Source organism: Microtus oregoni, unplaced genomic scaffold (assembly GCF_018167655.1).
Source record: "Microtus oregoni isolate MIOR12 unplaced genomic scaffold, Mior012 000015F_ref0000493, whole genome shotgun sequence".
Lineage (NCBI taxonomy): Eukaryota > Metazoa > Chordata > Mammalia > Rodentia > Cricetidae > Microtus > Microtus oregoni.
The window spans coordinates 37,895,240-37,919,162 of NW_024543074.1; the positions used below are offsets into that span (position 1 = coordinate 37,895,240).

Here is a 23,923-nt window from a genome sequence, read left to right on the forward strand (position 1 = left end):
CAGGCACTCAGGTGCAGTCTGACTGGGAAATTATAAATGTACCCTTTGAAGGCACTACTGGACTGAGTACTCCATTTCCAAGATGGTGCCCTAACATAGCTGGTGGGAGGAAGCTTCGGTTCCTTGATGATATGACAAGAGACTTGTGTTTCTCAACACTTAGAAGTCACACAGCACCTTCTCTGTCATGCTGTTTGTTTGAAAGGAGTCACCAGGTTAAGATGCAAGAATTGGGGAATTAATATGTGAGCATATTTTGAATATTGTGTGTTTGGAGAACAGGATGTAGTTTAGAATATCCAGGGCTGTGCTTAAGGGAAATGGATAGGCAGGAAATGAGGCCAAAAGATGGATAAGGCTTGTGGGTTGTGTGTGCTGAGGGCCTTGGATTTGATCCTTAGAGGTAATGGGGGAGCCATTGAAGGTTTCTGTTCTGGGTCGTACACAGAACAAAGCACCCCACTGGCATGACATCTGGATTCATAAGTACATCCAGTATGGATGACTAATGCATGTCTGCAAGAGCCAAGAAGAGAGGGAGACCAAGTCAGAACAGGATATGACTCCAGCAGCGGCAGTGGCTCATAGCCTGGCTTGAAGGTCTGGCAGACAAGCAGAGTAGGCAGGGAATGGCCCGGGAGCTGTAGGGTCATTGTATATGTGACTGGAGTGGAGCTTGTTGCTCTGTCTAGAGAGTTTCCCCAGCTCCTAGAGCAGTTACTCCTCCTAGCTGTTCAGATGTGCCTCCAGAGACTCCTAGCACCCATCCTGAAACACACGTGTTGGCTGTCTTATTCACATCCCCTTGTGACCTTAAGTGCAGTTGTGCTATCTTTTCTCTTCAACTCAGTTGGTTCCTTGAGAGCCCTGGAATGCTGTGTCCCGAAGATCTAGACCAGATGATTGTCAGTATTGAATAATATTCTTTTAGATTAGTGGATAAATGTAGCTCATTGGGCTGAGAGAATAGGCAAGAATCTGGGTAACAGAATACTCTTTCATGCTTCCTTGATTCTGCACCCCACCTCCAGACCTGCAGTCTACACCCTCTCCCTGTACACCATTCTGCACCCCACCCCCAGACCTGTAGTCTACATTCCCTCCCTGTGCTCCCATTCTGCACCCCCAGACCTGCAGTTCCACATCGACTCCCACAACCTCTCCTGGGACTAGAGACTTCCAGGGAAATGAATGGTAGCTTTTCTTACAAAGGTGGAACATTGCAGCTAAAACTCTTTATTTGGGGTCTGGTCTCTACAAGGTCTACACTGTCTACAGAACTGGAAGGAGACATCTTCAGTGAGAGAGCTTGCTCACCCTGAGGCCTGGCCAGGCTCCAGGGTAAACACACCTAGCTTGGTATGATCTGCTGAGGGCAGACAGAACCCTCTTCACTAGCTGGGTCCCACAGTTCTCTGTCTAGAGATGCCTGTTTCTTCATGCCTGCCCTGACCTCATAGCTTTCCCATCAGCTCACTACTTTCCTAACTCTAGTTCCCCCAGTTCCGACTACACTGTTTCTAACCTTGGGCTGGTGCAGTAACTTCTGGGCATCTACCCCACCTATAAAATGAGAGCTTGGTTTCTGCCTTCCTGTTCTTGGACATGTAGCTCTGGGGTCCACCTGTCTCCCCAGCCCTCTTTCTACTGGCCAAGCGGCAGCAATGTACACTAGCCTAAGGTCCAATGGTGTGAGTGAGGTATAGTTTGTTAACCTTCCTAAGGTGCATGGGTGCATTTATGTTTGGAGTTGCTGCCATAGGCCTCCAGTGTATATCTTTGGGGAGCATATGCATTTGTTTTTATTAGGTATGTATTGAGTGTGTGACACTGGCAGTTTCACTTCAATGCCATGAGAGAAGGTGCTGGGTCAGGAGGTGCCAACACTTCTAGCTGTTTCACAGCCTCACCAACATGCCACTTTCTGTCATTGCAACCTGTCTGCTGAGCTTGGGGAGGTGCTTTACCACGCCATCTTTAATCATCTTATTTGCATGTTGACAATATAGATGACCCGCAGTGTTCATGGGTCAGAAACTATATGGGAGAAAAGAGAGCTTCTGTACCAAGCATGCACAGATCTTCCTGTGCTGTCGCTCCTTAAGCTGTTCCTATAACACTGGCACTTTACTGGCAGTGTGAATAAACCCCTAAATTAAATGTCTAGAGATTACTTAAAACATGCAAGAGTATATGCATATGCTGTGTACAGACACTGAGCTAGCTCATACAGGGACCAGCATATCCACAGACTTTGATATCCTGATGGATCCTGGAACCAATCCCTTGTCGATACTAGGAACAACTTTTAAAAAGTAAACAGAAAAACCAGGTGTGGTGGGAACAGAAAGCGTGTGCTTGGAGGCATGAACAGAAGAGGACAGAGCCTCCTTTTGCCCAGGGGTATCCCAGGACCCATGGTTCAAATCAGTGTTTATATGTCTTGCTATGAAAGTTGCTACTCAAAACCTTGGACAGAATGTAGTCATGTTGTGTCTACAGTTAGACACACAAAGTTAAAGCACAAATTGACCTTTGTCTTCCCATGGGTCCCACCTTTGGGTCTTTCAGCCTCCAAATTCTGAAGCCACAGACAGGGAAAGGGAATTACATAGAGAGCTTGGCTTCTAGTGGAGTCGCCACTATACCATTGACTAACCAGCACTGGGGACAGAGACCCTGAGAGAATGCCGGAACTACATCTCCCAGGAGCCTTCTTCCTGATAAGGCGGTCACATGGGAATCATCCTGCTTCTACCCTCTCCTCTATTGATCATGGGCCTCAGCTTAGGGGTTCAGAGTAACCAAGACCTCCCAAAACTAGCCTCAGCTCCCCAAGGAGGGTTTTTCGGTTCTGCCTGCAGCAGGGGCCCTACTTTATCAAGGGCATGTTAGTCTTCTGACAGCCTCCGTGGCCCTCTTCCCTCTGTTCTCTGAAGTAGGAAAATAAGGATGATTAGTGGCTGTGAGAACTCAATTAAGTTTAGCCTGACAGCTATTGACTGACGGCCTTGTCTGTACAAGGGCAAGAGACCTGTGTGTGCCTTAAAAGATGTCTGACCTGGTCAGGGGGATGAGAGCAGTTATTCAGGCGTGTCCCCAGAAGGTTCTGGAACATGTCACAGCTATAATTTCTCCCATCTGCATGTCCTCACATATACCTGTTCCTTTAAAATGTGTCCCTTCTCCCTGTTGGTCCCTATGTTGGCATCAGACTCTTACTCAAAGGAGGTGACTGTTGTGAGCGGATGCTTTGTTTTCAGCAGCCTGGCCCAGGCTGCCCAGGGGTCCTAGACAGGAGCTGGCATTGTGGCAGGTGGGAAGAGGGTTATTATTAACAAAGGCTTCTTGTCTGCAAATTAATGCCAACTCTGCTCTCCTAGCTACCCAGGAGAGTTTGACACAACAAAGCAGGACCTCCTAGAAGCCCAGGTCACCCTGGTCAGGGTATGACTGGACCTGGGGAGTGACAGAAGGGGTCAGGAAACCTTCCCATCTCTCTGCACACCACTCAGCATAGCAACTGCTCCTTCCAGAATGTGAGCTGTTTCTGTCCCCTGGTCCCCTGGTACTCCTATCAGGCATACGTTCACAGAGGACAGTCTTCTTACACAAAGAGAAGGACCCTCCCTGTTATGTCCAGGGCTGACCTCTTGGCAGGAGGAGAACCTGATAGTCCCACATTGGGATGTGACTCTGTCCCCGAGAGCAGCCACAGCTCCTGAGTGTGTCTGAATCTGGGAGGAGTCCTGAGGAGTGTCTACCTAGAGAGAACAGCATGGTTTTGTGATCTTTTTCTCATCCTCTCAAACTTGGATATGGGTTGGAGCAAGGGAACAGTAAAGAGGTCCCCAGAGCCATTTGTTTCTCCATGAGAACAGAGGCAGAAAGTGGCACCAAGAAAAGCTACCAAGCCCTCCCAGTAGACAGTGAGGATAGTTTTTAGACCCCTTAAGTTTAGTCATGTATTTATTTCTGTTTTTATTTATTTATTTTGATTTTTCAAGAAAGGTTTTTCTGTGTATTCTTGGGCATCCTGGAACTTGTTCTCTAGACCAGGTTGGTCTTGAACTCACAGACGTACCTGTTTCTGTCTCCAAATGCTGGGATTAAAGGTGTACACCACCCCCACCCCCTGCCCAAGTTTTTTTAAATATTTATTTATTTACTTATTATGTATACAATATTCTGTCTGTGTGTATGTCTGCAGGCCAGAAGAAGGCACCAGATCTCATTACAGATAACCATGTGGTTGCTGGGAATTGAACTCAGGACCTTTGGAAAAGCAGGCAATGCCCTTAACCATTGAGCCATCTCTCCAGCTCCCAAGTTATTTATTTTATTATTTCTTATTATCAAGCTGGGCATAGAACCTGGGGCTGATGCATACTAGACAAGTGCTGTCCCACTAGCCCCCAGACTCTCAAGTTTGATCCCTAAACTGAAAGTCTAGAATCACAAGACTCAGTTGGATTCTGAGTAGGGTGGAGCAAGAACAGTTGGTGGAAATGGACTTGATGATGCTGGAGGAATAGGACAGACCAAGGCGATGAGGCTGCGTGGGTCTCCAGCTGGATCTTGCTGACAGCTTCTGTAGGTACCTTCAGATATGGAAGAAAGGATTGGCAGAGGTAGGCTGTCCTGGTGCCAGGGTGATGTAAAATCCCCAAGCATGCATGTTAAATAACTGCATCAAGGAGAGACAGCCAGGCTGACGGTGTTGTTTGTAGTGCATGAGATGCGTTGTATATGATTAAGGAAGCTTTAAGGAAAATGGCCTTTTAACTTCTAGTGGCTCTGGTGGTTAGAGATAGAATTTCTGTGGCTGCCTCAGGATTAGTTGGAGCTTGTGGCTGTAGACCATTAGATGCAGTGATGGTGACATACTCTAAAAGGTCGCATCTCCTCCATTGGGTACAGATGTGTAGTAAAGGGGTGGCACTGGGGACCCTGTTTCTGAAGAGCCTGTTGGATAATTTCTGGATTTGATTCTTCAATAACTTCCAGAAAACAGATTTTATTTTGTAATTATTAAGAAGTTGATGTGTCACCAAAAATGGCAACCTATTCACAATTCTGTTGTTCCTTTTCCAGTCGAGAGAATCTGCTGGTGGTACTTCCCATTCCATTTCTGTGTGTGGGCAGATGTGTGTTGGAACTGTCAGCTACACAACTTAATAGAAAAACATCAGGTTGATACAGGACTCCTGGGAGGTGGGGTGAGCCCCAGCCACTGGCCATGACCTGGCTCCCCATGGACTCTTGTGTCCCTAGCCTGAAATCATCTCGCCTGTTAGTGACAGGACTGGGCCACTGACTGATCTGCTGAGGAAAACTGGATTCAGCCTTGATTTCTCATCATGCATCAGTTTCTCCTTTTCTATCTGTTCAGTTTGCCTATGGCTTCTACTTCTCTCTCTCTCTCTCTCTCTCTCTCTCTCTCTCTCTCTGTGTGTGTGTGTGCATGCACACATCCAACTGCTGTGAGGCATTGAAAACTAAGTCTTCCACGTCCCTCAGTTCAACAGCTCTGGCAATTGATTCCCTTGAGACGAGACAAATGCCTGCATCACAGAGTATGCAAGGTACTTAGGTGTTATTTCTCTCCCACTTCTCTAAGAAGGGACATGCTGAATTAAGTTTTATGAGTTTGTTCACATTCAACAGCATCACTGAAAGCCAGGGCTTCAACAGCTGTATCCCAGCAATGATTGCAGGAGAGGCATAGAATAGGATTTGCCAGTGTGCCTTGCGTGGGCATGTAGGGCAGCACCAGCCCCAGAGAGGGTTGGGCTGACTTTTTGGCCCCTTGCCACCCCATGGAAAGTCCACTTCCACTTCTTGACAGGCCTTCCTCTCTCCTCTCAGGCGTGGGCAGATGCCTTTAGGAGCAGTCCTGACCTCACTGGCGTTGTGCACATATATGAAGAACTGAAGAGGAAGGGAGTTGAATTTCCCATGGCAGACTTGGACGCTCTGTCTCCTATCCACACACCCCAGCGGGTAAGCTTCCAGCTAGTGTTTTCTAGAAAGGCTGCCTGCAGAACAGCCAAGCATTGTACCAGCCTTTTGCTGATGCCTTTGCATTATTCAGCTTGTCATGTGTTCTTAAAGCTCCAGGGCATTTCTTTTTCATAACAAGGAGGATGCAGATGGAGACAGCTGGGTGACTGGTGATTAAGTGGCAGCAGTATCTCTCCCAGTTTCACACCGACAGTGGAGGGATATGATCGAAGGCTCAGTTCAGTGGTTTTCATGGAAATGGCTGCTTTGGCTGAGCCATCCTGTAAGGGTCATTAGCACCTGCTTTACAGATGACTGCAGAACATGCGCGAGAATCTGTCCTCATTTCCTGTGTACAGAGGGTTGATGTTTACTCAGCAGAGGCAAAAAGCAGCTCACAGTATACAGTACAGTCTATATATCAGGTAGATAACTCCTTTGCTTTTAATATGGTGTTGGAGATAGAACCAGGACCTCATGCATGCTAAGAACACATTCTATTACTAAGCCACATTTCAGCCCCGTCAGAAGGATTTAAACTGTATTTTGATCTATGGATATTCAGCATCAGCCCAGGCATTCTTGAATTCTGTCAGCTTTGGGACACAAAACCCAGAAGAGGCCTGTGTTAAAGCATCCTGAAGAACCAGCCTCTTTCAGTGCTGACAGTGGCCCTGTGTCTCAGATTAGATGAACACTGGCAGTGGCAGTCAGTTAGCTCCTGTACTGGCTATGTAGCAGCGCCCAGTCCAGGGGGCAGAGGCAGGATAGCCCAGTCTGAAGAGGTACCAGCGACAGCTCACATGGCCTTACTGCTCTCCATCTGCCTGTCTCTCACATGGGACCTTACGGATGGCAGTGTGCCTTACACATTTGTGTGAACACATGTGCTATTGCTGGTGAGGATATCTGAGATACTAAGTGCGTACAAGGCATGAAGAATCACATTTTCCAAAGCATTATTCTTGTTATGATCCCTCTTAACTGATTACTATGCTTTGTAGTAGAAATATAACCCGTTTTATTCTTCCGTTATTGGCACAGAAGGAAGCGTTATTGTACAAGAACATTCAGTAAATTGCATGGTTGCTAATTATATTAGTCTTCTTGTAAAGGCCACACAATATAGTCTGTGGTATCAAATAAGGATTCTTGATTAGCAGAACTTAGTAAGGACTCTGATCTAGAGGCAGCCTTAATGACGACCAGTGACTGGAATGCCCCCCTTAGTGCTTTCTATGGGGCCTTTTGGGTTGCATTGTTTGCCTGCAGCATATTCTTTGGGGAGTGAACAGGAAGAAGGGGGGGGGATAAAGAGACAATGATGCCTCTTTCTGTCCTGGTGGAGAGACATACTGAGGGTCTGTGGATTCTAACTGAAAGTACCACCTGTTTGGGGGCAGTATCAGGCTAAGCCACTTAGACACCCATGTGAACCAACAAATGCTGTTATTGTCATGCCAGAGTGTCCCAGAAATGGATCCAGCTGCCACTGTGCCCAGGTCCCAGTCGCAGCCCCGGACAAGTGCCGGCACCTACCCCTCACCTCCTCCAGCCTCCTACTCTACGCTTCAGGCTCCAGCCCTGAGTGTGACTGGCCCCATCACAGCCAATTCCGAACAGGTATTTGTGTGCTTTCAGGCCATAACCAAGCCAGCCAACTGCCCCTTCATACCTTTCCAGGGAACAGACGTCTCCCTGGACTTCCAGGTACTGTGCTAGGTGTGGGGACACAAAGCTGAAAGGGCCTAGTCCCGGGCATTGCAGTAGTGCGTGGTCTTGCTGTGAGAGGAAGCAAAGCTGAGCATCCTGTGAGCCAGGATTGAGCACGGCATAGAAGGCAGCTGGGACCTATGCCACTGAGGACTCTGGAGTAGGCCTGGGGTTTTTCATCGACATAGACAGCACAGAGGTGTGGCATACCAGGGAGCACTCAGTGGCCCGTCTGCAGGGCAGGTTAATGTGTAGGCTGGGAAGGAAGGAGTGACAGAAAGCAAGGTCCAGAGCAAAGGCGCACAGCTGAGCTGAGAATAGGCATTCAGCGCTTGGGGAAGTGAGCACAGATCCATGAGATGTGCCAGCCCTCACAGTTCATACTTAATGAGGTGCCCTGAAGGCAGCAGCTAGAGCAGGGAAGCTGTCCAGGTGCCTCTTCCTAACTCCGTCTAGACATTGCCCCATCTGAGGGCCACTTCCTGATAAGCAAGTGTAAATTTCCTAAACCTTATTTTTAGAGAAATTATGGAGACTATTTTTAGTTGAATTCATAGAATTTCTATTAGTTAAAATTTTAGAATAGGGGGAAATATTCCTCAGTATTTGTAGTTCCTGTTTATTTCAGTGCCATTGCTGCAGAGCCTTGTTAAAACAGGGGTTCAGGCAATTGTTTATAGTGACAGTAGTGTGCTAGGGCTGTGTCCTTCTGCCAGTGCGAGGGAAAGCATGTGGTGCAAGCAGATTGAGCAAGGAGTCCCCAGGCCAGGGTGTGAGCCACATTCTGCTGCTCCATGTAAGGCCTCAGCAGAATAGCTAAGTTCAGTAGGCCACAGAAGAATCCTGGAGCCTGCTTTAATCCCACTGCTGAAATGTGGAGTCAGTGCTCTCAGTGGGACTTGGGTCACTGAATGCACCCCCTCTACATCCCCAGGACCAGAGCCTTGTAAAGGGGACCTGTGGGTAGAAAGTCTTGGCTCTCAGCCCTTCTTCCCTGGGCAGAGCTCTAGATTTTCCCTGAGAGGAAGCAAAAAGTATCAAGCTGGATGGCAGAGAAGCCCTTGCATTGGCTTACTGCAGTGTGATGGGTGTCAAGAAGGGCCCTTCAACAGCTGAATAGCCAAGAGGAGGTCCTGAGTGGTAAGAAGTATAGGAACCCCGAGAACTGTGGCTGCTGCCTCAAGAGGAAAATGGAAGCTAGAGCATGTAGGCCATTGTCCAGCCTGGCCTGCTTCAGTGGTAGAAACTCCTTAATCAAGATGTTGAAGAGACCCTGGGGCCACCCCTCCCCCCCAACCAAGTGAGGCAGAGGCTGGCAAGAGCCTTTTGGAGCCCAAACCATCTCCCAGGTGACTGTAAAGGTGGGTTTCTTTCCAGTTCCTTCCCTGAAGAACTAAGAGTCTGCTGAGAGAGTCCTGCAGAACAGGAGGGGCTGTGAGAGACTGGTAGTGGATGTGTGTATTCAGGCAAGCCAGGTAAAGTTGAAGGCCTTTCTATCAGAGGGAGGTATGGGTCTAGAATAGGCCTCCTGCAGGAAAAGTACCTACTCTGTCCAGCTCTGGGACTCCACAGGAACAGGCCATGCCTGTGGCCAGCTGCATGCATTGAACCAGGTGTACCAGGCACAAGTTAGGTCTCACAGCAGCCTGTGTGGAGTTACCACCCCCTTCCCATGGTTGAGGGGATAGGCTGGGAAAGGGCTGGTCCATCTCTGGACATTGGTACTGCTGTAGTATCCTTTCCTCACTGCATCTTCTAGGGCTCTGAACATATCTCAAGGCAGCTTGTAACTTTGTCAAGTGTTCATTGGTCTCCTGCCAGAAAATGATGGCATTTCTATACAACTTTTACAAGCCTCACTGTGGACAGAAAGGTCCCTGTGGCTTCCACTAATGTCTTGAAAGAATAAGAGCTCCCTGGAGATAACTAAAAGCTCAGGACTGGGCAAAGGGAGTCAATATACAGCATGTGCCAACTGCAGGAGAGAAGGGTCAGGCTTTGTGGATGCTGATGACTGGGCAGGGTGGGGAGCTTTTAAGAGTCTGCTCCTCCTCCTCATCTTATCAGAAGAATGCTGTGGGGGCTGGAGAGATGGCTCAGTGGTTAAGAGCATTGCCTGCTCTTCCAAAGGTCCTGAGTTCAATTCCCGGCAACCACATGGTGGCTCACAGCCATCTGTAATGAGGTCTGGTGCCCTCTTCCGGCCTGGCCTGCAGACATACACACAGACAGACTATTGTATACATAATAAATAAATAAATAAATATTTAAAAAAAAGAAGAATGCTGTGAGCACTGGCCAGCCTCCCTTAGGGTATGACACTGACAGAGACAGTCTGTGAGCATGAGGGTCACGTAGAATAGGGACTCCACCCTAAAGGGATCTTGGAGCACCTGCACTACCTACCATACAGTGATTTCAAAGAGAAGAAATAGAAACCTAGTTAGGTTAAAGTACCCAGCTCCCCTCTGCGCCGGTGTTATTCACTGCACATTTTTCTTCATGTGTGGCCATGGACAGGGAGGTACCAACCACAGACTATTAGTGACCAGAGCACTAGTGACCTGGCTCTCTCATGCAGCTCCCACCATACTGCCAGCCCTCGATAGGCAGAGCAAGGGAGATAAGAAGGCCACTCCTGTGGTGCGTGTTGATGTTGATCCTAGGGATGTCTCAGGCCGTGGACTGGCTGGTTCTGACCCTCTGACTGACTGGCCTTCTTCCTGTCTTTTCCTTGATCTACAGATTGCTAGGCTGCGCAGTGAGCTGGACATTGTTCGGGGAAACACAAAAGTCATGTCTGAGATGTTAACAGAAATGGTCCCCGGGCAGGAGGATTCTTCTGATCTGGAACTGCTCCAGGTGAGGATATCTTTAGCTTAGAAGCGTGGGCTGAGTACCTGGCTGGGCCCTGGCAGTGCCACTACTGTGCACTGTGATAGGACTATACTTGGGCACACAACCATGTTGACAAGTCTGGTGGCCCTGTGGTGGAGACGGTTTAAGTCTGTGTTGTCTCATGTTCTGCCTTACTTCTGAGAGATGAGACAGTGTTGCTCTCTGTATTTTAAATTTTTACTTTAATAACTTTTTCCTGACTATAAAGTACCAGTGCCTATCAAAACAAAAAAAATAAATTTCCTTAGCTTTTAGCCATCTGCAATAATCCAGTTACATTTTGATGTATTTTCAGTTAGACTCTTTGTTGTATTCATTTATTCTTACATTGAGTTGGAGTCATGCTGTGTATACAGTCTTGTGTGTGGCTTTGCTCCCTTGTTATCATGTCATAAACATCCTGGAATAAGAGTCCTTGGGCCTCGATGGCATGGAGAAAGCCTGTTGGTTCTCAACCTAAATAGGAGATTCTAAGATAAATTCAGAACTGCTGTTCTCTGCCTCACAGCTGAGACCACTCAGGCTGGGTGTGAACACTGTGGTTCTCAAGAAGCGACTCCCCCAGCCCCCTGCCTCTACTCTGGGCACTGTAGTTGGTGATGCTGGAGATGGGACACAGGGCCTGCATATTAGGCAAGTCACTCCCCGGCTGAGCCACACCTTTGACAATGGCAGGAGCGAGCCAGGCTGCAGTCTGACCCTTTAGTTAGTTGAGAGCCTGTGAGGCTCAAGAGCCCGTGGCAGAGCTCTACCGCATTAGCCTGCAATGGCTGCCATATAGAAAGTGGTGGTGGCACTGCTCTTCAGGGTAGAGAAAGGGTCCTGTGGACTACAAGTACCAGCTCCTCTTCCAAGAGGAAGATGAATGCATGAAAGATCAGGAGTCATACTGGCTTGATGGCCTGGCCTGAGTGCCTCGTGGTACACCTGCTACTACTGTTGCTATTTCTGTCTGGAGGTTTTGTATGCCCACTGCTGTATGCACACACTAGCCACCTGGGAAACTTGGCCCTGATGGTCCTGCACTTTGGCGATATGATGCCTAGTAGTTCTGTTACTTAGAGTTCCCACTACCCACTCCAAGTCCTTCGTGCCTATGGGACAAGCCTGGGTAGAGGCCTTCTCCTGGTCCCACACCCAGGTCAGTCTGAGGGTGATAGACAATAGAAAACATGGGGCCTGCTCTAGGGAGCTCCCAACTAAGTACAGGAGACAGGCAAGGAAACTGCTCACTTCTAAGGGACCTGGACATCAGGCTGCTCTTGAAGCTGAGATGAATGCCTTTGGCCTGGCCTAGTGTGGAGCACTGAGCACCTCACTCTGGTTCCCAGACTTCTTCCTGACACCTGCAGCAAACCAGGTTCCTGGTCATCAGGTGGTAGCTAAATATTATACTCCATGGATCTGCCTCCCTCTGATAGACCACAATGGCCTCTCCCCTAGCCTGCAGGAGGGCTCTGCTGGGTATCCCATGGGGCACAAGAGTTCTGAGGCCAATCCAGGATGATGTGGTAGTACTGTGCTGTGCCAGTGTTGGAGGTTCTTCTGCCGGGTGGGGACTGTTGCTCTGGACAGAACTGAGCTCCTGACAGTAGGCAGTGGGTTGAACAATACCAAGATGGTTCCAGACAGCCATAACAGACAGCAGAAATTGTGTGATTTTGTGTGTGTGCATGCATGCATGTGTGTGTGTGTGTGTGTGGTTGTAGGGTATTTTGTTTGTTTGTTTAAACAAGCCCATCAGCCAAGAATAACAGAACCTAGTCTCCTGGCATCAGCTCAGTTTTCAAAAATAGGTTGCTTCCAATGACATTTTCCTTCATTTTGTTTTGTTCCAGCTTAGAGCCTACTGGTCCCCACTGCTGTCATATAAATCAAACAGAAAAAGACCGTGTCTGGGTGCCTGCGGGAGGCTGTCATTTCAGTGTAGAAGAGGCAGGCATGGGTAGCTGTGTGAACAGACTCACTTTTCCTGGCTGGAGGCCACTACCTTATGTCCCCTTTCTTCTGCCCCAGCAATCAGCAGCCAGCAGCCAGTGGCTCCCACAGAATAGTGAGCCTTCCATATGGGAAAATGCCACTGTCTTCCTGGAACATGGAGGGGTCAGAATCTGTCCCCAAGACTTGTAGGGAAAGATGGAAGACAGCCAGAATGCTCAGGGCAGAAGTAGACCAGCGCTCAGAATGCTGCCAGGGCCCTGGAAATAAGCACATTTGTCACCAGCCCAGATGTTCCCACCAACAGATACAAGCTGCTCTTGACATGAGTGTAAGGATGACAAAGGTGCAGAGAGTGGGAGAAGAGGGACTTGAAGGTCTGGCTCCAGATGCACCTGTGGCTAACTATACTTATGGGAAGGCTGCATTCCGGTTTTTTCCTGCTTATGGCGAAGCTCTTCTGGGCATTCCTCCCACAATCATGAGAGCAATAGGGAAACCTGTGAACTGCTTGCCTGAGGATTCCTGAGAAAGTGACTGTCTTTGAGGAAAGGTCAAGACCAGTAACACTTAATGCCATTAGCTTTGTTGGAGGCCCCAAAGAGGTAAGACTCTGGGAGGGGACTCTCAGCATCTCTCAGGGTGGGTGTTAGATCCTCCATTTTCTGAGTTGAGCAACATCTTCCAGACAGCCAGTCCAACTCAACACCTATGCCCAGATTTCCTCTCGAGTCTTGGATCACTTTTCTTCACATCTAGTGACAAGCTGTTCTGGCTGTCATAAAAGCCCTGTTTGTTTCAAACAGGCATCTAGATTAGCCTCTGAGCACAGCAGGGTAGAGCACACAACTTACAAATGACTGCATGCACGTCCGGGGGACTCCAGGTAAAGCACAGCTCCTTCCTATGCCTGATTTGCCTTCCTCGATGCCTGGAGTGCTTGCTTACCCTGTGAAAGTGATTGTCACAGAGCATGTCCTTTATAAATCATAGCTTCTGTAACCATTGCTGAAAAGCCTTCTGCACATTGAACTCATTTGTTTCCTGTAGCTTTAATTTGGTCTGTGTTAGACAAAAGCATGGAGAAAATTCCTTTCCGACGTGGATAGAGCCTTAAGTATCCAAGGATTGCTGTAAAGCCTACAGACTATCTGAGGTCCATGTTGTTGACACCCCGCTTGTATAGAAACAGGCAGCCTATCCCAAGAGTCATGTGTCCCCCATTGTCATCTTGCACCTTCTTTTTGTTGTTTTGGGACGGTCTTAGCATGTGACCCTGGCTGGCCTGGAATGCTCTATGTAGATTAGGCTGGCCTCAAACTCACAGACATGCCTGATTCTGCCTCCAAGTATTAGTACTAAAGGTAGGTGCCACCACTGGCATGCTGTGCCATTTCATCCCACACATGGTTGAACAACGTTGCAAAACTATCATTGTCCTTTCTAAAGTATGAGCTCTTAGCTGAAACTAAGTACATTTTATTGGGATCTAATTGAGCCCTTGAAGTTATCTTCAATTAATAACTTATGCAGCGATAGTTATTTTATAGGTCTTTATCAAATGAAAAGAGAACCCCTTCTCTGTGCTGTTCGTTTAAGTAGCTTAAACTTGCGTTTTGCATCTTTTTGCATATCTTTTCAAAAAAAGGGAAAAAAGTGGCCAAGGTATTATTTTTCTCTGGAACAGTCAAGCATATTCCAAATATCTAGCTTCATGTCTGCCCTCTCTCATCAGCACACCTTCCCTCCCTCCCTTCTCCTTCACCGCTGCAACAGCACCAACCTTCAAGACTGGATTCTCTGCTCCTTTGACTTGAAAAGGGTTTAGAGGATAAAAGGATTGTTTTGTGAGGTAGGGATGAACTGTCTCTTGAAGGGAGATAACGGCATCAGGGTTAACGAGGCAGCGAAGAGGATTTTTGATACAGTGTTCTGACTGACGGCAGGCGTTTGCAGAAGTGACTGGTTGCTGAGAATCAGAGATAGGAAGATGCCAAAGCCGAAGTCTTTGGCATTGAAGGAATTCCTGGCCCAGAGTCTGCAGAGTGGAAAGGGGGGGGGGGCTGCGAAGGTTGCTGGCTTAAGGGCCTCTGGCCCAGAGGAGAATCAGTCATTCCTCTGCGTGGTTTGGAATGGAGGGGGACTGAGCCTGTTGTGGTGGCTGCGAATGACTCCAGGGAGCCCCAAGGTTCTGGTCCATCTCTCTTTTTTTTTTCTTTTTAAAAATGATTAACTTTATTTTTAATTATGTGTCTGTGTGGGGGTATGTGCATGTGAGTTCAGGGGCCCACAGTGTCCAGGAGAGGACATCATATCCCTGGAGTTGGGAATTATGTGGTTATGAACTATCCTTTGTGTACGCTTGGAACTGAACTCAGGTTCCCTGCAAGAGCAGTACCATCTTTCTAACCCAACCCTCCCTAAAGATTATTTATTTTATTTTATGTGTGTAAGTGTTTTACCTGCATGTCTGTCTGTGTCTTATGTGTGTGCCTGGTCTCAGAAGAGTGGGTGTTCCAGTGCCTTGGAACTGAAGTTACAGGCAGTTGTGAGCCATAAATAAATGCACATTGTACTTTAGAATTAGACAGATGTGCCACTGATTAATAACACATGAATTTTAGATTATTAGTGTATTCTTTGAAATGGTTTCATTTTACATATATGGGATTTCATCTCTCTCTCTCTTTTTTTTTACCCCTTTTTGAGATAGTGATTTGAAAGTTGAAGTCAGGAGATATGCAGAGACCCCAAGTCAGAAGGCTGGGGAGGCCAGGGGATCCTGTCTCTAGGCAGAGTGCTTATGACAGCCCTGGAGGCATCTTCCACAATGGTGCCTGTGAGACTCTGAAAAGAGAGACCCCTCTTTGCTACCACCTAGAGAGGTCAGAGAAGTGCTTCTGGTGCTGGTGTCTGTGAGCCCTGTCTGTGCCTTTGGTCTTGTTCTTCAGAAGTCCTCTAGCACTTTCCTAATGGCTTTGAAAATAATAGAATCCTGCCTCTAAACTGAGCTCTGTAGAGTCTGGAATGCTGTGTGCTTACTATAGAGGAGGGTCTCCCAGAGTGTCTGAAAACATCCCTAGTGGGTGGGGAGATAAATAATGAGAGTTATAAGGCAAAGCAGACACTGTAGAATATACATGGCGGTACTTTAATTATACATATGCGCACACGCACACACACATATATGTATTTTTTAAATAGATTTATTTTATGTGTGTGAGTGTTTTTTCCTGCATGCATATACTATATGAATGCCAAATGATTGTGAGCTGCCACATGAGTTCTGAGAACTGAACCCAGGTCCTCTACAAGAACAGCAAGTGCTCTTCACTGCTGAGTCACCTCTCCAGCGCCTGTATACTTGTTTTTTAGACAGGGCCTCTCTATGTAGCTCTAACTGTCCTGGAACTTGCTATATAGAACATGCTGGCCTCAAACTCAGTGAGATCCGCCTGCCTTTGCCTCCTGAATGCTGTAAAGGCATGTGCCATGCCTGATACTTTGCTATATTTTTGAAAATTTGTATGATGACCTACAGGGGTAGGGAAACACCCTGAGGTCTTAAAGAATAAGTAGGTGTTTAACAGAAAAGAAAGAACATTGCTGGGCATAGGGTCAGCTCCTCACGGTTCCTGAACTGTGTGGTGAGTGTGTGAGGCCACCATCCTTGAAAGTCTGAGGTATGTTTGGAGATGACCCATGCCATGGGCTCTGAGAGCCTTGGAACCGTTTCTAACATGCCCATGGCACTCCCTGACATGCTGGTCTTCTACCTTACCATTGGCTACAGATTGAAGGAGAGCTGACTGACTCTTCCTTATCGTTCCCTAACCAAGGACAGCCAAGGATTGCTGCTTAGCCATAAGTACTAGACGGGGCCATGCTTTCTTCCCCTGTGCCTGTGTGGTAGAGTCTGCCATTGCGGAAGAGCCTATTCCAGGGATCATACTCCCTTTTCCAAACTTAGGAGAGCCACATGGAGGGGTCTGTCCAGAGAAACATCTGGAGGTACAGACATTGGGCTTTTTTATGTGGTGCCCAAGAAACCGATAGAGTTATTCTGGCTGGACAGAAGATGACAGGTCCTGCAAGGAGGCCAGATCCAGGGTGAAGGAATCTCAAGGACTCTCTTTGTTCAGGTAAACACCAGACTTGTATGCACTCAGCTACTTCATGAGTCCAGGTCTCTTATAGCATGTGAGTGGTTCCAGGCTGGTCTACTTGGGCCAGGCCTTGTGCCCTGATGGGTGGTAGGGAGCCCAGAGGCTGAGCACTATGGTAAGCAGAGCACAGCCCAGGCCTAGGTCATACAAATCCCACAGCACTGGGAGTTGAAGCACTGAGTGGGTGGAGGAATGCTACCTGCCTTGTCTGTTCATTCTCTTAGGAACATTGGAAGGTCTACCCCATGTGTCAGCCTTGGAGCTGGGAAATGGGAAAAGAGATCTTCTAGCCAGGACAGTGGGTTAATGGCACAAAGAGAAGCAAAGATTGCCTGTGCCTGCTGACCGCCTTCAGTCTGAGGTAGTCCTGGGGTGGAGCTGTGAGAAAGGTGGGCCAGCTCTAGTGTCTCTGCCCCTAGCTGACTGGATTATTAGCGCCCCCCACCCCCAGTGTCCAGGAGCAAGCATTTCACTTCTGCCTTGGCCCTGGTGACCCATAGGGCCAGCCTGACAAACCTGCCATGTTTCCTCATCCTCAATCTGGCATGTAAGAAGGCAGGGGCCTAGCGGGTGCTTAAGGATCTCTGCAAACAAGAGCCTAGCTAGCAGCTTGCTGTGGGGCAAGGTAGCTTCTAAACCAGTCTGTAAGGTACAGAGTCTGTCTTAAGGGGCTCTTGCTTTAAAAGGTTGAGAGGGCTCCTATGGTGACTGAGGGCTGCAAGTATCAGCTTGGGCCAACAGAAGCTCGATGAGAATTGTGACGCTTCTGAGGCCACAGCCAGGTAACAGGCACGCCACCACAAAGCACCCAGTGTTGTAAAGTACAGCCATGCCACTGCTAGCAATGCCAGTAAACTCTGATGTCACTTTCACTCAGAGAGAGATTCTGCTTCTGAGGACCTCACGGTGCAGAAGTGCTTGCCCAAGTGTGTGAGCTGCTTCATTGTTAGGGTTGGCCAAAGACAGATATAGCACAAGCCACGTGTCCAATAGCAGCAGGACAGTGAACTCTGGACAGGGTGACATACAGCAGAGAAATGAGGTGGTCTGTACAAAGTAGTGGATGAAAGAGCCACTTTTGTTGATGAGAAGAAGCAAGGCACAAAGAATTATGTCTTTCTGGGCTGGAGAGATAGCCCAATGGTTAAGAGCACTGACTGCTCTTCCAGAGGTCGTGAGTTCATTTCCCAGCAACCACATGGTGGCTCACAACCATCTGTAATGAGATCTGGCACCCTCTTCTGGCATGTGGGCATACATGGAGGCAGAATGTTGTATACATAATAAATAAAAAAATCTTTAAAAAAAGAATTATATCTTTCTGCCTTAAAAATGATTTTTACTGGCCCAAGAGTTAGCTCTGCAGTAGGATCGACTGGCAGCTCTTGCAGAGGACTCAGGTTCGATTGCCAGCTCCCCACATTGGGGAGTTCACAACTGCCTGTAACTCCAGTTCTTCTGGGATCGGCACTGTCTTCTGGCTTCCATGGGCACCTGCAGTCATGTGGGGTACATGCATGCTCTCAGGTACACACACATAAAATAAAAATCTTTTAAAATGATTTGTAGTTAGCTGTTGAAGTCAGCTGACACTGAGGTGCCAGGACAGTATGTGGTACAGCCTTAACACTAGAGAGGGATGGCTTAACTTTGGAACCCAAACATAGGTGAGTACTTTAGTGGCAAGAGGCAAAGCAAATGGGCATTGTGGGATTATTTTAGCCACCCAGATTTTTTCTAGGTAGAATATTCTCTGTCATAAAACTGTACCAAAGCTTTTTTCTGTATGTGATGGATTTAATTACTTATTTTGTTTTTAGTGGCGTTATAGGAATATGTCTTCTAGAATAACTTTATTAAATTGTATCCTTAGAGGTATTCCATATAGATTTCAAATTTATTTACACAAACATATTCTTTTAAAAACTGACTTATACTAACAAGTATACACACACACGTGCACACACACACACACACACACACACACACACACGCGCCATCTACTGAAGAAGTACTTGCTTCCTCTGAGGCAGGAGAGCAGGGAGCTGTTACTTCACATTCTGTGCACGCCTGGTTTTATGAACAAGCATGCACTCCTTCACCGACGTTCAGGAGTCAGTGCACATCCTTTCAGAGGCTGAGGAAGGCATTCCCAGTAGGCTCTGCCAGAGGTGCATGTGTTTCCTAGGAATTGAACAGGACCTGCCGGGCCATGCAGCACCGCATAGTGGAACTCATCTCCCGAGTGTCCAATGAGGAGGTCACCGAGGAGCTGCTTCATGTCAACGATGACCTCAACAACGTCTTCCTCCGCTATGAGAGGTGGGGCCGGAGTCCTTTGGGGTCTTTTCCCTTAAAAAGATGATTGGCACATCAGAGGAATTTCCTTTATAAACAAAACAAGGGAGGGAGGCTGAGAGAGCCTGGGAGGTGTTCGAGGTGGAAAGTGCTCATCAGAGATGCTCATTTGTTCTTGGATGATAGAAGCAGTGTTCTTGTTCTTCAGAGAACAGGACAGCAGGTAGCTGACTGCAGAATCCACCTCTGCTCTTTGTGAGTCCCAGGAGGGCTGGGGTGGGGCTGCACCTGCTCCTTTGATGATCCTATGAATGTGAAGAGGACTGGGGGAGGGGAGCCTTTACAAAAGAGAAGGATTTCCTCTTTCTTTCTGTTCTTGAAAAAGGAAAAAAGATCTTTCCCTTTGTAAATGTCAGTACGTCTGGGGTATTGAGTGTAGTAGGCAGAGTGTGAACACTGCTTCTCTTGGGAAACACACAGTCCTTCAATTCTTCCCACAGCCAAACCACTTAAAGTGACAAACTTGAACCTTTTTTTTTCTCTCTCCAAAGCCTCCCACAGGACTAAGTCAAAAAGCGTGTTTTCTGGACCTAGCTTTAAGTGGGTGGTGGCAAGAACAGCTCCCTCCCATCTGGACCCTGATTTGGGCAGTTCCCAGTTGGCCCAGGGTTGTGACTTGCCTTGACTCTAGGCTAGCCTTTTCCTTTAAAAGAGCCCGACAGCAGTGTGTCCCTTGGAGGCCTGTGGCCCACTCCCTCTGCCGACTGCCAGCTTTCTGTGTAGGACTGTCAGAAGGACAATGATCTGACGTCATTAGGAACAGGAGACAGACACTGTGTTCGCATATGCTTTGAAAGCTCAACGGCCACACTGTACATCACCGCCAGAGCTGGTTTAGCTCCTGACTGGCAGTAGGGATGGGTGGTCCTATGCCCATCTATGATGAACACAGAGATTGCTATAGGAGTGTGGGCTTGCTGGCAGTGTGTCCATTTTGAGGACCCCAACATTCGCAGCCCATTGTGTCCACTCAAGCCTTCACTGGATGTGAATAGCAGGACCAATGTGGGACGGTCATCTGTAAGTCCACTGGTCTGCAGGTAGAAAGACTTCAGAGGCACCAATGGGCGCTAGACCGCTGTTGAAAATCACACAAGTCTTTCTGGTTTGTTAGTTTATTATTTAATATATTTTGATTAGATTTTTGTTTTGTTTTGTTTCAAGGGGGTATAAAGAACAGTCTCTCTGTCTGTCTGTCTGTCTGTCTCTCTCTCTCCCAGACTGGCCTCAAGCTCGTGATCTTCCTGCCTCAGCTTCTCTCAGACCACACTTACACACCACTATGCCCGTGTAATCAATCTTTCTTTCTTTTTAATTTTTTCCTGTTGTTTTGAGATAGGGCCTCTCTTTGTCCTGGCTGTCCTTGAACTTGCTTTGGAGACCAGGCTGGCCTGGAACTCAGAGATCTGCCTGTCTCTACCTCCTGAGTGCTGGAGTTAAAGCTGCAGTGGAAGCCAGATACCATGACATAGATCTGTAACCCCAGCACTTAGGAGGTAGATAGAAGAGACTCTTAAGGCAAACCTGGGCTACACAGTGAGTTCCAGGCCAGTCTGGGCTATCTAACAGAACTCTCAAAAAAACATTAATTAATTAATGACACAGTCTGCAACCTTCCATGGTTCGCTTAGGTCTCCCCACCTTCCTGAGTCGAGACTGACACAGAAAGATGTGACTTTTCCTTTTCCTTTTTTTTTTCTTTTTTTTTCTTTTTTTTTTCTTTTTTTCTCCCACCCCTCCTCCTTTTTCTTTTCTGTCTTATTTATTTATTTATTGGATGCTAGCCAGAGCCAAAGTATGCTTTCTCTGGTTCTTTAGTGTTTTCATTCTTTAGCTTAAAGCACCCCTCCCTGCCACACAATTCTTTGCTCTATTAAGCCCCACCTAGGCATCCATAATAAACTCCCTAAAACTCAAACAAACAAACAAACCCTGCAGTGTACACCTTCTTAGTCATACTGTTCTTCCCTTGTCCCTTGTCCTAGCTGCTGATGACATTCACTGTGGGTGGCAGCCCAGAGCAGCGCCTTTCTGCCCTTCTGTTCTCTGTTTTCTCTGGAGTCAGCTGGTTGCCTTCCTCTTTACCTGGGTCATTTAAATACAACCCAGAACAGGATCTGCTATCCACTGTGGATATCCCACAGCCTCTCCTACCAGGTGGAAGGATAACTTCCGGCAGAGGGGTTGTTTGTCTGCAGTCGCCCTCAGCTAAGCTCCATTCACAGCCATGTGCTGACTGGATGTGGAGGAGGGTTTGCCTGGCAGGGCCCACTCCATCTTGCCTTCCTGGCAGCCCTTAGAAAGTTGGCACAAACCGTCTCATGTTTTCTGGCAAGGCCTTTCTCCAGGCTCCCTGTCCCTTCCTGAAGTTGGCATTGGGGCATTGTAGCCACAAGCTGATTACCCCAAGAAGAGCTCTGTGGAATAGAATCAGGCTGCACTTGCTGCCAGGCTTCACAAATGACCATGTGGAGACCTAATGACCCAAACATACCTCCAGGGACTGGAGGAGCATTGGGGCCAAATGTATGAAGAGACGACTAAGGATGCTTCTGGTGGGCTCCTCCAAGAACCAGCCAATACCCTTTCCCTGATGCCAGCTCAGGGTGTTTGTGGGAGAGACAGTGGAGCCAAACCTGTAAGACAGAAGCCCCGTGTCAAGGGAAGCATGGCATTGTTCTTCTCAGGACTGTGAGTATAGCCATTTGGGCCTCACTCATGTTCTCCTACGTCTGCTCTCCTTTCCATTAGGTTCGAGAGGTACCGGTCTGGTCGATCTGCTCAGAATGCCAGCAATGGAGTAAGTGTCCTTATAGCTCCCTCGTCTTCTGAGGTGGGTGCCTACCCAGTACACACATTAGACGCCTCACCTACTCAGGCCTTGCTTCTGGTTACCTGACTAGGACTAAACACAAATTCTTGAGTAACTGCAGAGCAAATTCTGTTTGAAGGGAGCCTGGGGAGAGCTAACAGGCATACTGGTGGGAAAGCAGAAGACACCAACAGAAATTAGTTGCCATTCTAGTGATTCACTTTATCCTATGTGAGAAGAGAGAAGAGGAGGGCAGGGCATGGGGCTCTGGTAACCTGGGCCCACTGTGTGCCCTTCGGGTAGGCAAGGAGAGCCACCTTTCATCTGCCAGACATGAACAGATCTGCATTGGGGGAGCTGGAGTTTGACCATGACTGACCTCTCTGTCGATCTTATGTCCTGACAGGTACTGAGTGAAGTGACTGAAGACAACCTAATAGACCTGGGCCCCGGCTCCCCTGCTGTGGTGAGCCCCATGGTAGGGAGCACAGCACCCCCATCTTCTCTCTCCTCCCAACTCGCAGGCTTGGGTGAGTGTCCTAAATAGAAGAAAGGGTCTCCCTCTTTCTGGCCTCCTCCTGGGTACCTTTGTCTTTGTTCAATGTCAGAGGTCCTTTAGAGCAGTCCACGTGAAGGTGTGACCCAAGTTCCAGCCAACTGCACCACCTTCAACTTCTAACTCCTTTCCTAAAATTTACAGTCAAACCCTTATGGGAAGGGAGAGGTGGAGGAAGTTCTGAGGATGTAGAAATTGCTTTTTAAAAGACAAGTAACCTGCCGTGTTTTATCTGGAATATTCTTTGTACTTGAAATGATTTCTTTTAACTATTGAATAGGCTGAAGGTGGCAAGTTGGTCTCACCTCACTGGCTGCTCAGAACACAGGTTTAAAAGACAGCTGAAGCCACATTGTTCTAGTTTCATTTGTTATTGTAATAAACATCCTGACAAAAAGCGCCGTAGGGGAGGTTGATTTGGCCTGTCATTCCAGGTGGCAGTCCATCACTGAAGGGAAGTCAAGGCAGGAACTTGATGCAGCTAGTCACATCCTCAGTCAAGAGCAGAGAGACTGAGTGCATGTATGCTTGTTTGTGCTCAGCTCCCCTCGAGCCCAAACCCAGGGAATATCACTGTTCAGGATGGGTGGGTCCTCCTGTCTCCATTAATGCAATCAAAACAACCATCCACAAAAGCACCACAGTCCCAGCCTGATCCAGAGAATTCCTCATTGAGATTCTCTATTCAGATGATTCTAGAATATGTGAAGTTGACAGTTAAAGCTAACTGTTACACATAAATCCCTAAAAGAAGAATCTGTGATGGATTGACAATGTCTGCACAGGACTAGGAAACAGAAAGTGGAGACGTGATATATTTGCCTACCTCAAACTATACCATCAACCTAAAGTGTTCTATTGTCTGAAATTTAGGAGAAACTCCTCATTTTCCCACAATGAAAGTATATGAATGACTCTATGTTTCAGTTATACCAAGTTATACAAAATTAAATTCTGATATTGGTATAATAACTAACCATCATGGCCTTCAAAATTCTTTCCTCTTCCTTAATGTTATGTTTTTTTTCCAAATAATTCTATATTCATTTAACTTCAGTTGAATTAAATCTTTATCCAGTGGCCTGTCAGTTGTTATGACTTTGGTGTCTCAGTTTCCTCTGTTGCCATATATGCATAATAGAGTAGATGTCTTAGCCTTTGATATAGCTGATGACACATATTTTTATACATGTCTTGTATATGGCTTTAAAGTTTTTAATCACAGTGATTTATTTAGTGTTGTGTGCATTGCATGCTTGTGTCATGTTGCACATGTGGAGTTCAAAGGACAACTTGTGGGCATTGGTTCTTTCCACCATGTGAGTTTTAGGGATTGGTCAGAGATCAAAGGCCTTGGTGACAAGTGCCTTTACCTGCTGAGCCAGCCTGGAACCCAATGTGTAGCCCAAACTGGTTTTGAGTTCATAGCAAGCCTCCTGCCTCAGTCTCCCAAGTGCCAAGAATTCAAGTGTAAGCCAC

The 23,923-nt window shown here is 47.5% G+C and overlaps 1 protein-coding gene across 7 annotated transcripts in view; it reads left to right on the forward strand.

The window, feature by feature from the left end:
- Positions 1-23,923, forward strand: part of Tom1l2 (target of myb1 like 2 membrane trafficking protein) — a 124,053-nt gene that overhangs the window by 83,557 nt on the left and 16,573 nt on the right. For all 7 annotated transcript variants that reach the window (XM_041665516.1, XM_041665517.1, XM_041665514.1 and 4 more), the window contains 6 exons: positions 5,869-6,003; positions 7,468-7,626; positions 10,462-10,578; positions 18,907-19,040; positions 21,828-21,876; positions 22,295-22,418. In XM_041665516.1, the coding sequence (XP_041521450.1) occupies positions 5,869-6,003; positions 7,468-7,626; positions 10,462-10,578; positions 18,907-19,040; positions 21,828-21,876; positions 22,295-22,418 (718 nt within the window). The remainder of the gene's footprint in view (positions 1-5,868; positions 6,004-7,467; positions 7,627-10,461; positions 10,579-18,906; positions 19,041-21,827; positions 21,877-22,294; positions 22,419-23,923) is intronic.